Here is a 13352-nt window from a genome sequence, read left to right as displayed (position 1 = left end):
TATATGAATTGATCAAGCCATATTGCCCTGTGAAACGAACCTGAAAAATCCTGTTGTTCGATCATCTCTAATGTATAATAGGGAGCCATAAGCAGGTTAGATTTTTCTAACCTGCTGATAGTTGCCTTTAAGTACAGCAATGAAGTAGGAGACAGCACCTCCAGAAGTAAGGTTGAAAAAAGTATTTTAATGACACACCAGTGCGCGACGTTTCGGCTGAATAAGCCTTTCTCAAGCAGCCTTATTCAGCCGAAACGTCGCGCACTGGTGTGTCATTAAAACACTTTTTTCAACTTTACTTCTGGACGTGCTGTCTCCTACTTCATTGCTGGACTTCATACCACCCTGGGCCAGGGTGGAGAGACGGGCACCCACCTCAACCACATTGGGTTTGCGCTGCTGTAAGATTTCTTTTCCTTGCCTTTAAGTACAGATGCAAATATGTGAAGAGAAGTCTGTAGAATGTCAAATATTTGTTTTTCCTTTTATTTCTTAGGAGAAATTTGAGTTGGAATCCGTTGTGAATCTCGCAAGTTGGGATCTTGAAGAAATAGCAATCCTTTCTTTGAACATCTCCCATATAAACACCAGAGACCGTATCCTTGAGCTGACTCCAGCCATCACAACTCTACAACATCACAACAGATACGTAATAGACTCTGGAAATAAAGATGGCTTATTCAGGCTCAACCAAAAAGAAGGAATCAGTTACCTGCACGTGGCCAAGAAGAAGCCAGTCCCTGGTGTTTATGACCTAGAGATTAGCAGTTTTCCTCTTTATAAGGAGAAAGAGCTTATCCAGCTTGAAGATAAACATGACAGAGACTACCTCACTGGTGAACTGGGTGACATTCTTAAAATGAAAATAAGGATCTTACTTCATTAATTCGCCAAATCAAAGAAGAGCAAAAACCAAAGATTTATAAGTAGAAATGAATGTTCCTTGCCCAATTTCACTGATTTCCCATAGCTTTGGTACAAACCTTTCCTAAGTATTATTTTTTATGAATTAAAGCACTTTCTTCTCATGACATATGCAAGGTACAGGATCAATGTCCCAGCTCGACACAACCACTTTCTCAGGCTTCTTACATAGTATGTAGCTGAGCTACCTTCATATGGTGAATACACCAATGTTAAACTTGGGGACTTTTTGGAATGGAAGTTGGCCTTTGATGCTGAAATGTTTGACGCTTTCAGCAGAGGTACAAGAAGTTGTTCTTGTGTTGGACTTCTCTGGTTTGTAAGGTCAAAGTTTTTACATGCCACCTAAACTCACTAAGCCAGACATTTATGATACCTTTTTGGTGCTAGTAACTCTTTCAAAAACATTTTGTATGAATGCACTGTAATATGTACACATTTTACAAGTCAACCATTATTCTGTCTAAAATTTACAAAATCAACCAAAGTTAACTATAGTTTATCTCAATTATCTCTATATGTCATGTAAATGACATGTGTGTATACTGTAATCAAGCTTTTATTTATCCTCGGAGCAATTGTAAACTAGATATAAGACCTAAAATTATTTTAGTTTTTTTTTTTTTTTTAGTTTTTTTTATTTTAAACGGTGCTTATAAAGACCAACTACTTGTATACAGAAGCCTAGTGGTGCGATTTCTGAAACTAGGTGAATGCACTGAGGTCAGATGACCATACAAGATTATCCAATAAAGTTCAGTGCCATCCTACATTATATGACATACATTGCACATTGTAAGTACCCAGCGGCATTCCTGTTAAGGGCTCAGTGTCATAGATGCCACAATAAAACAATAGTTTTTTTGTTACATTGTTCAATCGAAGCCAAAGTAGTTACATTACAATATTCTGTTACGATCATACAAAAACTATTACTGTATGTTTAGTTGAATGTTGGTAAGAGGACCAAGACAATATACTTTCCTGTAATGTCCTGTGGTACTCCGTTTTACATGAAACATCTGTTTTTCATCTGTGTGAAGAAGTAAAAAATTTATTAAATTTACAGAATAAATCAGCAGCCAACCTACTGCTGTAAATGTTACAATGTGAATGTCTGAGGTTGATTCTTACGGTGTTCTTCAAGCACTTTTCTGTGGAACATTAACATGGGTTTACGTCTCATCGAGCATGGTGCACAATGCAAGGTATAATGCAAAATCCTTGACAGTCATGGTTTACTACAGCTATCTGCAATTCCACGTGGACTTGACTCATTCGTATCTTCCAGGGATTTTCCATGTTCTTCTTTGTATCTATGTGGCGACTGACTTATTTGCACAGTATTATATCATGCATTATGTGATCAGTACAGCATTTTATTCACAAATACCTTTATATTGTACCTGGTAAGTTTTTCATTTTTATTTGCACCAAGACAATATTTTTTAATCCCATATTTTACATTTCAGACCACATTATGCCCAGGGCCTTTAATCTGTTCCCAAACAGAATAGTTGTCTCTTTTTGTCCAGTCAAAATTGCAGCTCTGGGAAATTCCCATCAGAGTTTCCCATGTATTTTCCAATTTAATTTATTTGGCCTGTATTACACAATTCTGCTGGAAGTATATGGAGCAGGGCGTAACAATTGTGTCTCTGAATCCAACCCTGCACTTTTTTTTCATGAAAAGAAAAATATAACTTTTGCCCTAGTATGTGAAAATAAATAGCTATAAAAAAAACTGGAGCTTGCATTGTGTTTTGTGTGCACCAGAAAATACAAGTAGTATATATTCAAGTTCATTTTTGGTAAAAATTTTCCATTGTGGATATAACCCTAACTCTTAAAATAATACTCTGCAAAAACTGTGTTTTGTTCCATGATGAGGATTTTGCAGCAGATTTGGATTAAATGTGTGACGTGTACTACATTCTGTGGTTTTCAAATTCACATGTTTTTTTAGGGCCTGTGTACACTGAGCAAAAGAGGGGGAATTTATAAGCGGAGTCTGCTTGAAATTCTGCCTGTGCTATTGCTTCAATGGGATTTCTCGTGCCCCTCCACTCTCCGCTCAAAAATTGAACATGCTCGTAAATTCCTCCTCTTTTGCTCAGTGTGCACAGGCCCTTAAAGGGAAACTATCAGCAGGTTAGAAGCATCTAACTTGCTGTTATGTCCCTATAGTGCACAGGGCGCAGAGGATGAAGGTCATTTCCTTACCTCTTACCTTGGCACCATTTTTGTGAAATTAATAGTTTATTAGATATGTAAATGAGGTAGATTGGTGAACTGTGCCCTCTCAGTGCATAGCCCCGCCCCAGCCCCCCGCCCATCCTAGTGAATACTCATCCGCTGCTCTACAGTGATTACTGCACAGCGCTTTCCCAATATTCATTAGAAGGAAAAGGCCAGATGGTAGTCCTGTCACCAGTGCACCAAAATGTCTTAATTACATATCTAATAAACTTCCAGAAAACGAAAGGAAAATAACTTTTATCCCCAGAGCCCTGTGCGTTATAGAGACATAATAGCATGCTAGAAGCATCTAACCACTGTTAATTAGGAAATGTTTAAGGAAAGCATCACAAAAAAACATCCGGATGCAGCTTGTCTAGGCAACTATCTACATGGCGAATCAAAACTCTCACCCTTTTATTTCATAAACTAAAGGGAATATGACATATCTAAACTCCTCAACAAGTAAAGGGGGGGGGGGGGCGATATATTAGGCTAAGTCTGGAACATGGCCACCATCTTGAGAGCCACCATGTCTGATCAAAGTTTTTTCTAGTGGGAAGGTGGACATGTAGCATATGATAGAAGACCAGAATTGTCTCACACCCTGATTGAAACAATCAGATTTGCTATATTTAATGTGGTACAAAGGTTACCAACACAGGATCATACGGGTTCATAAAAACTGGATCCATTGCCTTTAGCTGTGCGTTCAGCATGTCAGATAGCTGTGCATCACGGGAAACATTCCAGTTTTCTTTGTTATGCTACAAGATCACCTTCCCATTGGAAAAACATGCCCTTGATCCAATAACAAGGATTTCAAGATGGCAGCTATGATCCTAAAATATATGCCCTCTCACTTATTGCTTGCTGGGGTATTCAGATATGTCATTTTCCCTTTCTTTTCTAAAATAAAAAAGTGTCCTGAGACTTTTTACTCACCCTGTGCATAGATAGAAAGACAGGAGAAACAAATGTGCTGCCTCCCTTTACTACTTTACAGTATTATATTAGTTTGTGTTTGCCATCCCTTTGTCCTTATGACTGTAGTGCATTGCTTTCTTGTTTATAAATGGCAGATCAGCAAGTTGTCCTATTTGTGTTGGTAACGTCTGTCGTGATGACACATAGATGTTTTGAGAAGGATATTATATGACTATAAGGATTGTACACGATTTTCTATTTACTTTTTCTCAGACAAGATACTTCAGGTCACTTGATTTGCTTCAACCCTTTCCTTATTCTTTAAAGGCAAAAAATATTCTGGTGCTATCATTGCTCCTTCTGACTGTGAGATGCGTTACAATGTTTTTGCTTAGGACACTGAGCATATATCACTACCAAGCATCAGACTCTTGGACTTTTCCAACCATAGGAGTTTAAAGAGTATCTGTCAGCTCTATATCATGCTCAGAGCTTTTATAAAGATGACATTACCAAGCCACAGCATGTATGCCTCCTCCCCCAACCCTACTGTCCCTGCAGCCAGCTACCTTTTAACTCAGTGCCACTACTCCTCGGGAGCTGGGAAAAGCTGGATCCAGTCATGGGGAAACTGGGAGGAATTTCCCAGGACTGTATCCAGCTTTTCCAGGCATCAGGGGAGATAGCAGCACTGAGTTAAAAGGCAGCAGACTGAAAAGCAAATTGCCGAGCTAACAAAGAGATTTGTTTCATCATTGCTGTAAATTCACTTATCTCTAACCAAGACCACAACAGACACTACTTGTTTCTTTGAGATGAATGTGAAACACAGAGTGTACTCTGTGACTAGGGATGGTCCGAACCTGCTGAGGTTCGGGTTCGTATGAACCCGAATGCTCGCCATCAGATTCCCGCTGTCTGCCCGCTCCGTGGAGCGGGCGGATACAGCGGGAGGAACGCTTGGAAAACTGGGATACAGCCTATGGATATGGCTGTATCCCATTTTTCCAGGCGGTCCTCCCGCTGGATCCGCCCGCTGCACAGAGCGGGCAGACAGCAGGAATCATTACCGAGGGTTCGGACCATCCCTATCTGTGACCTTTAAAGAGAACATTCCACAGGGAGCTGCTATTGTCTAATACTGGTGCTATCTATCTACTGGTGTATTGTCACTGTAATTCTGCACAGATCACTTTCCATAAGTCTCTTCCTATTACCACACACAGAACAGGAAGTCTAAACTTAGCTTAAGACCTAGTGCTAAGAATGAGAACTGCAAAATGTGAACCGAAAAGGAACACTGGACCCAGGGGATCTCTGGCACGGTTCATGGGCGCAGGTATCGTGGTCTCCAAAGGGGTAGTCTCCGATAGAGGGTGGCCACAATGGTCCATTGTGGCCACCCTCTATCGGAGACTACCCCTTTGGAGACCACGATACCTGCGCCCATCAACCGTGCCAGAGATCCCCTGGGTCCAGTGTTCCTTTTTGGTTCACATTTTGCATTCCTGCTTCACTCCTTCCCTACGGAGTGTCCTGGCTGGAGCTGCGGTATCTCTCCTTACATGTGCTGCATAGAGTTGTGCCTATTATATAGCACAACCCAACCAGGTGAGCTCTATTTTATCTCACTTGATAAAACCTCATATTGTAATATATTACACTAGGAGGCGCCCCTGTCGTCTTTTCTCTTCCCTCAAGAATAAGAACTGCAAGCTTTCAAGAATATTTTACAATATACTGTAGGTAGTAATGGAAATAAGTAATAGATAATAATGGAAAATAGGAAAAAAATTAAGTACACCACACTACTGGAGGCAATGCTATATCTAACCATATTGTAACTGTGACAAAGGAGAAGTCTGGCGAAAATTTTTATTAAAGTATTGTAATGCCCCCCAAAATTTAGACAAATTACCAATATACACTTATTACGGGAAATACTTATAAAAAGTTTTTTCCCTGCACTTACTACTACATCAAGGCTTCACTTTCCCCTGCCATCATCCTCTCCAGCAGCCACAGCCCGCACAGCTCTGGGAGTTGGGTCGTGACATCACCATTTTATCCAGGAAGTGAAGCCTTGATGCAGTAGTGAGTGCAGGGTAAAAATCTCTTTTTGTAAGTGTAATAAGTGTATATTGTTGATTTGTATAACTTTGGGGGGGGCAATACAATACATTAATAAATGTTTTTGCCGGACTTCTCTTTTAAAATACCTGAGCAGAAGTAGTTATTCAAATGGTCAATGACCACCTTATCTCCACCAGTAAAGGTATTCACCTTATTACTTATTTCTGTAATGCCGCTGTGTTTCTTCTTCTATTGGAATATATCTAAAGAAAGTTTTATTCCCAGATGTGACCGTTTCTTTCTCTTTTGAGGCTTTAGGAGAAATTAGAATCTGTAATCTGTGTTTTTGCAGTCTGTTTAACATATACGTTTTATGAAAAGAAAAAAACTGAAGCAATTGTGTGCAATCTGTTTGGATCTGTGGCTTCCATTAAAAACGGATCCAAAAGGATAGCACACAATTGCATGTTTTTTCATAAAACATTTACGTTAAACATACTGCAAAAACGCAGTGTGAACCCAGCCTAACTCAGCTTCTGTTTTAATTTTATACGTCTCTATCAGCTGCACTTCCAGTCTCTTTATACCTCTGACAGGATGACTTTTTTCTTATACTACAACCCTTACATCTATTTTTGCTAATCCGTTAACTGACATATACAGTTTCCCCGAAAATAAGAGTGTCTTATATTAATTTTTGCTCCCAAAGATATGCTAGGGCTTTTCAGGGAATGTCTAATTTTTCCATGAAGAAGAGGGTAGCGGCATGGTGGCGGTGAGGCTCTTACTTTCGGGGATGCCTTATTTTATGCTGCCCTGTAAATTCTCCACTTTGAGTTATTTTTGAAGGATGTCTTATTTTCAGGAAACACACGGTACACATGTGGCCAGTGTTAAACAGATTGCCCTGATGCTACAGTTTGTGTACTTTGTGTTATATAGATCACGCTGATGCGCCAGACATGCTTTGCGTAGTGATGTACACTGTGGATTCACACTTAGAATCCCTATTATACAATTCGTACAGTACATTACATCCTTATGTAACTGTCAGTAGATTCCCACAGTAAACTTTCTGCTTCTGCCTGGGAAACCCCAAGGCAGTAAGTGGTAGACAGCAAGCTAACACTGTATACTGCAGTTTAACTGACATGGTGGTTAGAACCGAAAATCTTAAATTCTGAGTCAACACGACAAAGTACATATCTCTTGTGTCTAATGCCCATTCCTTGTGTTTCTAGGCCTGAGCAATTCTCTTCTTATTATTGTTTCTCAAAAAGGCCTGATTGTTGCAGTCTCTTCTGAACAGCTAATGTTGGATGTGTCTGGTACTTGATCTGTGTAAAGCATTTATATAGGCTCTAATACCACGCAGCAGAGGTGACTATTGGTCTTTCTTTCCTTGGGTAATCCAAAAAACAGGTTTTATCCTTGATAAATGGAATAACTGTACTTGACGAAGTTTTTGGAGTTTTTAAATAAAATCAAGCATACCTTTAATATAGCTGTTAGACTATGTTCACACAGCATTTTTTTCTGCTCCATTTAAAATGGCGTCCGTCATTTTGAGTCTAAAATAACAGACATCATTTAGCTGTTAGGCGCCTCTCAGTTCAATGATGACTGTTGGTACATTATTCTAGTTGGGGTTACTAATTGGACTTTGGGTGTGGCTTAATTGAAAAGTCCATTGAATTTAATAGTAAAAACGTAGAAAGGACCGTGATAAAAGAAAAACTGTGTGTGAACAACTAATAAAAAACGTCCGCTGTTAGCAAACGATGTCCAGAAATAATTGTCATGGTAATTATTTTGACGTCCGCTGTGATAACGTCCATTATTCAATACATTGTGTGCATTGGACATCTGTCTTTCCATTGACTTCAATGCATTGTCATTGCAGTCAATTAAATCACGACAAAAACGGACGTTATTTTAAATTCCAAAAGCTGCCACCTTTTCTCTATTTTTGAAGTTGTGTCAACATAGCCTTATACTGTATAGGAAAAATTGACATGAGTTTAAAAAGAAAAACCTACCTCATATGGTACAAGATAGGAATTGTTGTTCATGAGAAAAAAAATATGACCTATCCTAAAGGTAGACCCTAGACTGTTTTGGCGAAAAAAATAATTTAACACTCTGTCTTAAATCACACTATAACTTATTTTGATATGTGCAGAACGCACAACTAGACTGGCAACCTAGCTGACCAAGGGACTGTAACCACTTATATTATTAGATGAAAGCTTTAACTCTGTCTGGACATATCACATACACATAAGCTATAATGCCAGAAGGTTGTATAGAGCTGGCATTAATTGAAGGCCATTTGGGCTTCTAGGTAATCCTAGAACTTAGGCAGGGAGTACTAATGGAGCGGGCAGATGGCAATGCATTACAATGTATTGTTTAGGGGAAAAAAAGCACAAAAAAAAAAAATATATCCTAGTTTAACCCCCCCCCCCCCCTCAATTTTGTGACTTATATGAACAAATACCTCTAAAAAAAACTTATTGGTACACCTATACCATAACCATTCATTTTTTATTCTTTCACAAACATCTAGAAAAAAAGAAAAAGAAAATAAAAAGTCATATGTAGCCAAAAATGGTATAATTAATCCAGGAAAAAAACAGTCATAAAAAAGGCGTCAGAGTAGGGCAAAACTATTTTTTGTTTGTTTAAAAGTCCCCGTATTTTCCGGAGTATAAGACGACCCCCAACTTTTCTAGTTAAAATACAGAGTTTGGGATATACTCGCCGTATAATACTACCCCTCTTTCAACGCACACCAAACAGAAATTAATGAAAAACATCAGACAGCAGTGAAAACAGTAATACCGGTAGGATACAAGTGCAGCCAGACATGTAAAGGGGTATGTTTTTCTGATCACGGCACCACTCTACCGTATCTCTTTTTTCCATACCCTGGACGCCTGCAGCTTGCTCTGCCCTTCATACGGTCGCCGCATATAGTGTGGATGTGGACGTTTTAGAGCCCTTCCCACCAGGTTCCAAAGTTTTTCAGCACCCACCCTATTAGGCGACACCCGGCGTATAAGACGACCCTTGACTTTTCAGAAGATTTTCCTGGGTTAAAAAGTAGTCTTATACGCAGGAAAATACTGTATTAAAACTAAGAGTTTTGTCTCACTGCTTCTGTAATTTTTGTTTAATTTTTTTTTACCATTTTACTGCCCGGTACATTATATAAAGAATGTCATCAAAGTACAACTTGTCCTGCAAAAAATTAATAAGCTCCATGCAGCTCTGTTGATGGAAAAAAAAGGTTATGATTATAGAACCCAAGAAGGAAAAATTAAAAAACACAACATGATAGCCAAAATAGCTATTGCAGAAAGTGTTAAAACGACAACATTTTGGTTATTTATACTTTCAAAGACACATAACTTTTCATTGGCTATAAATTTTAATGTAATCATGTCTGTGGGACTAAACCCTTTAATCTACATTATGAGTGAAGCCATCACAAATATTTCAAATGAAATAGTATAATATAAACCAGGTTACTGGGAGAAGTATAGGCTCTAAAACATCTAAACAATCTTACAAAAAAAAAAAACATAAAGACAATGCAAGTTAGCCCATTTCTAATTCTCATATTGATAATTTAGTGTTTTCCAGCAACAAGAAGAAACAATTGAGAATTGTCAAAATAATGTAAACTGATCTCTATGTGGGACATTGCAAAAAATAAAGTCATTTACAATGACAACTCACGTGGATTCACCCTACAGTCTGACTTATGGTTTATGCATGTTAATCTAGGAAAGCATGTGCAATGGAACCATTCTAAGCCAGTTGTTTCATCACTTGAAACCAAGCTGGGATTTTATAGACTACAGACTGCAGTGGAAAATGGAGCTCATCAATTCTCCCAAGAATCTGACTTATTTCCCAGATTACTCAGCATCATGCCCAAAACCTCCCTGGAAAACAAGAACGCCTAGAATTCAAAGGTTACCATAGTATGTTTATACACTATGTACTGCAGTTGCATGGGGAAGATGTCCCTGGAGGCTGAAGAAGCTGAGAAAAAGTATCTGTATTACGTAACAAAGTAAAGGTAATAGACAGCTGTATCCAGGGTATTTACTATAAGGCATGCAACTCCTTCGGGAAGTGAATGGGCTGATCCTGGGAAGAGACACATGAGTCAATTGAGTGAGAAAGATGAATATATATATATTATATATATATATATATATATTTATTTATTATGTGGGTGTGGGTGTAAGCCGTTAGTGGAATGTCAGGTTAGACAATGGTTACATACCTTTATTTTGGGGATAATTTGTACAAGACGACTCCAATGTATATAAAGTTTACAATTTAGGTTAGAGATTTGTCAACACAAATAATGTATATACCCTGTGTCAGTCTGGTTCAGAATATACAATAGAGCCTCTCCAAAAATGTGTGATGGATTTCCAGTCCAAAATCTTCAGGTTTTTTCATCAAATATACAGTGGATAAAAACCAGCACCGTAGATCAGGGTGTTTCCAACATCTCTGTGAACTCTTAGAAGACATTTTAATCAATACGAACAAAAGTGTTCAGCTACCATTTCATTACTGTGCAGTTATGTGAAGGTTGCAAACACCACAGATTTTAATATGTTGCCTTTTTTTTCCACAACACCGCCCCCCCCCCCCCAAAAAAAAACAAACAAAACATTAAAGGGGTATTCCACTCAGGTAAAACACATGTTGAATCCTTCCTCTGCGCCTCCTCTCGGAATCTCAATGACCTTTCTGACCCGTCCCCTGCGGTGTTGGAGAGCCCTCCAGCTTCATTTTTTTTCTCTCTTCCTACTTCTTCCTCCTTTGCTAGCTCCCTAACTTCCTGTCACTGTGCTCTGGCCCACTTCGACACTCGCATTCTCTTCTCTATGCCATGCTGGGCTCCTCACCTGACCTCCTGGGAGACTGCCCTTGGTTTTTTCTTGTCTGCATTTCAGGTTTCCCAGGTCTCCTAGTTCACCCAATCGTCATCCATTTCATCCCATGTGCAGTTTTATCCAGGTGGTACGGGTCCGTATGCAAATCCATAGGATTTTTCAATAAGTGTTGCAAATGTGCTGGAGAAATTGCAGGGAGAAGGGCACTCTTATTCACGTTTTGTAGTTGCCCGAAACTGGTACCCATCTGAAAAGAGGTGTAGTGCTAAGTTTTTTTACCCAGTACCCTTCCCTCTGGCGTTCTTCCTCTTGCATATTTCTGACATCCCGCTCAAGACCTACCATCACTCTGTACTCCGCCACCTGGTCAGCGCAGCAAGAGCTTGTATACCCTCCCTTTGGCACTGTCCTGACCCTCCTCACATTTCCATGTGGCTGCACAGGGTGGAGGACATTAAGCGTTTGGAGGATCTTCCGGCACAGTTCCATGACCGCTCTGCCCGCTTCTTCCGGACGTGGTACTATTGGGATCAAATTACTGACTCTTCTGTTTAAATCTTTCCTAGCTCAGTAGACAAGCAATGGCATTCTCCTTCCTCTACTCTCACAGCTGCCCCCCATTACCCTCGGCTCCCCGGACACTGATGTGTGCAGGACCGCTCTCACTGCAGCAGTTCCGAACACATCTACAGCCCCTTCAGTCAGGAACATGCATATACGTTCCTGCTGCACTTGGTTTATTGACGTGAAGGGGTTAAACATGACTCATGGGCTTAAAATTTCCATGCATAGTCCTTAGTGTGAACATACCCTAGAGCAGCATAAAAGTAATGACAAGTTTCTTTAAAGGAGACCTGTCACCGCCCGTGCCGGGGTGACAGGCTCCCGACCCCCGTTACAGCCCCCTATACTCACCTGATCCCGCCGGGTCCCGCTTCCTGATCCGGTCGGGTCACAGAGATATGAGCGCCTGAAGCCCGGCATGCACGCTCACACTCACAGGAGAGTCCGACGCTCATAGAGAATGAATGGGGAGTCTGATGCTCCGTCATTCTCTATGGGCTTCGGGCACTCATATCTCCGTGACCTGACCAGGCAGCAGGACCCGGCGGGATCAGGTGAGTATAGGGGGCTGTAACGGGGGGGTCAAGAGCCTGTCACCCCGGCACGGGGGGTGACAGGTCCTCTTTAAGGTTAAAAAAGAATAGACTCTACATATTTGTTCCTTCTCATGGTCATCTCTGCTTATATCCTGGGGAGAAGCGGCCATGGCTGAAATTTCAAAAGGCAAATGATAGAATGGATATGAGGAACACTGCAATTTTTGGAACTGCTGGTGTTCAGCTTATATCAAAACATGGCATAGGTCCAGTCACCATACAGCAGTCCTTGAACTGCAAGTGAATTGTAGAGGAGATTGTCTCCATCCTGAATCTTTCCAGTCAAAACACTTATTCACAGCCCTGTGATTTACACTTACATAGTATAAACTATTGGGTTTCTGTACCAGCAAAAAGGGAGAGAAAAAAAACCCTAAAACCATAGTTCTACAATGCACTGGATAATTGGATAATATTGGATAAACTGGATAATATTTGCACTAAGAGCCCAAAAAAGGTAAATTGGGTTCACATTCTGTTCATATCCTAATTCCTTACACTACATGGATTCATTGAAGGTAAAACTTGTTGGCAAGGAATAAAAGAACTTGCTTTACCTTGGATAAGAGATCAGGAGATGCAGTGCTTAACCACTTTCACCTGTGACCTCCACAGCCACTTTTGCTTTTATAGACCTAGGCCAAATTTTCAAATTTGACCACTTCCTTTTTTTTTTTTTTTTGTGCTAACAAGTAATTCTGAGAATACACAGGACCTGGATGCAGTCACAATGCTGCTGCTCAGTGTGAGTGTATTGAATTGTCATTGTAGTCATGAGCCATTTTAAAACAAACAATAAGCACCCTGCAATTTTATCACTGGGCCCAGACAGATGCTTAGTGACCAGCGTATAACTTCTTACCACCAAGATGCTTACCATGTAGCATTAAGAGGTTAATAATAATGGTATTTGCCATAATGTAACAAAGTCATGAGCCAAGTCTGTGCAATAAACTGGACACAAACATTGCTTGTAGGTATCCAAGCCTAGAGTTATCATGGACACGAAGGCAAGCATTTACTTTTCCTTCAGTAGAGGTCACAAATTTATGCAAGTCAAAAGCATTGCTTCTGCCAAAAACATCACGCTGCACCAAATAAAAGG

The 13352-nt window shown here is 40.0% G+C and overlaps 1 protein-coding gene across 3 annotated transcripts in view; it reads left to right on the top strand.

Annotated features, from left to right (window-relative positions):
* FBN1 (fibrillin 1) overlaps positions 1-2032 on the top strand; it is a 199078-nt gene extending 197046 nt beyond the window's left edge. For all 3 annotated transcript variants that reach the window (XM_069983105.1, XM_069983095.1, XM_069983085.1), the window contains exon 66: positions 497-2032. In XM_069983105.1, coding sequence (XP_069839206.1) covers positions 497-886 — 390 coding nt within the window. In that variant the 3' untranslated portion in view covers positions 887-2032. The remainder of the gene's footprint in view (positions 1-496) is intronic.
* Positions 2033-13352: the final 11320 nt, after the last annotated feature.

The sequence above is a fragment of the Dendropsophus ebraccatus genome, chromosome 1 (genome assembly GCF_027789765.1).
Source record: "Dendropsophus ebraccatus isolate aDenEbr1 chromosome 1, aDenEbr1.pat, whole genome shotgun sequence".
NCBI lineage: Eukaryota > Metazoa > Chordata > Amphibia > Anura > Hylidae > Dendropsophus > Dendropsophus ebraccatus.
The sequence above is the reverse complement of the archived record's forward strand: the minus strand, read 5'-3'. Positions and strand labels throughout refer to the sequence as shown.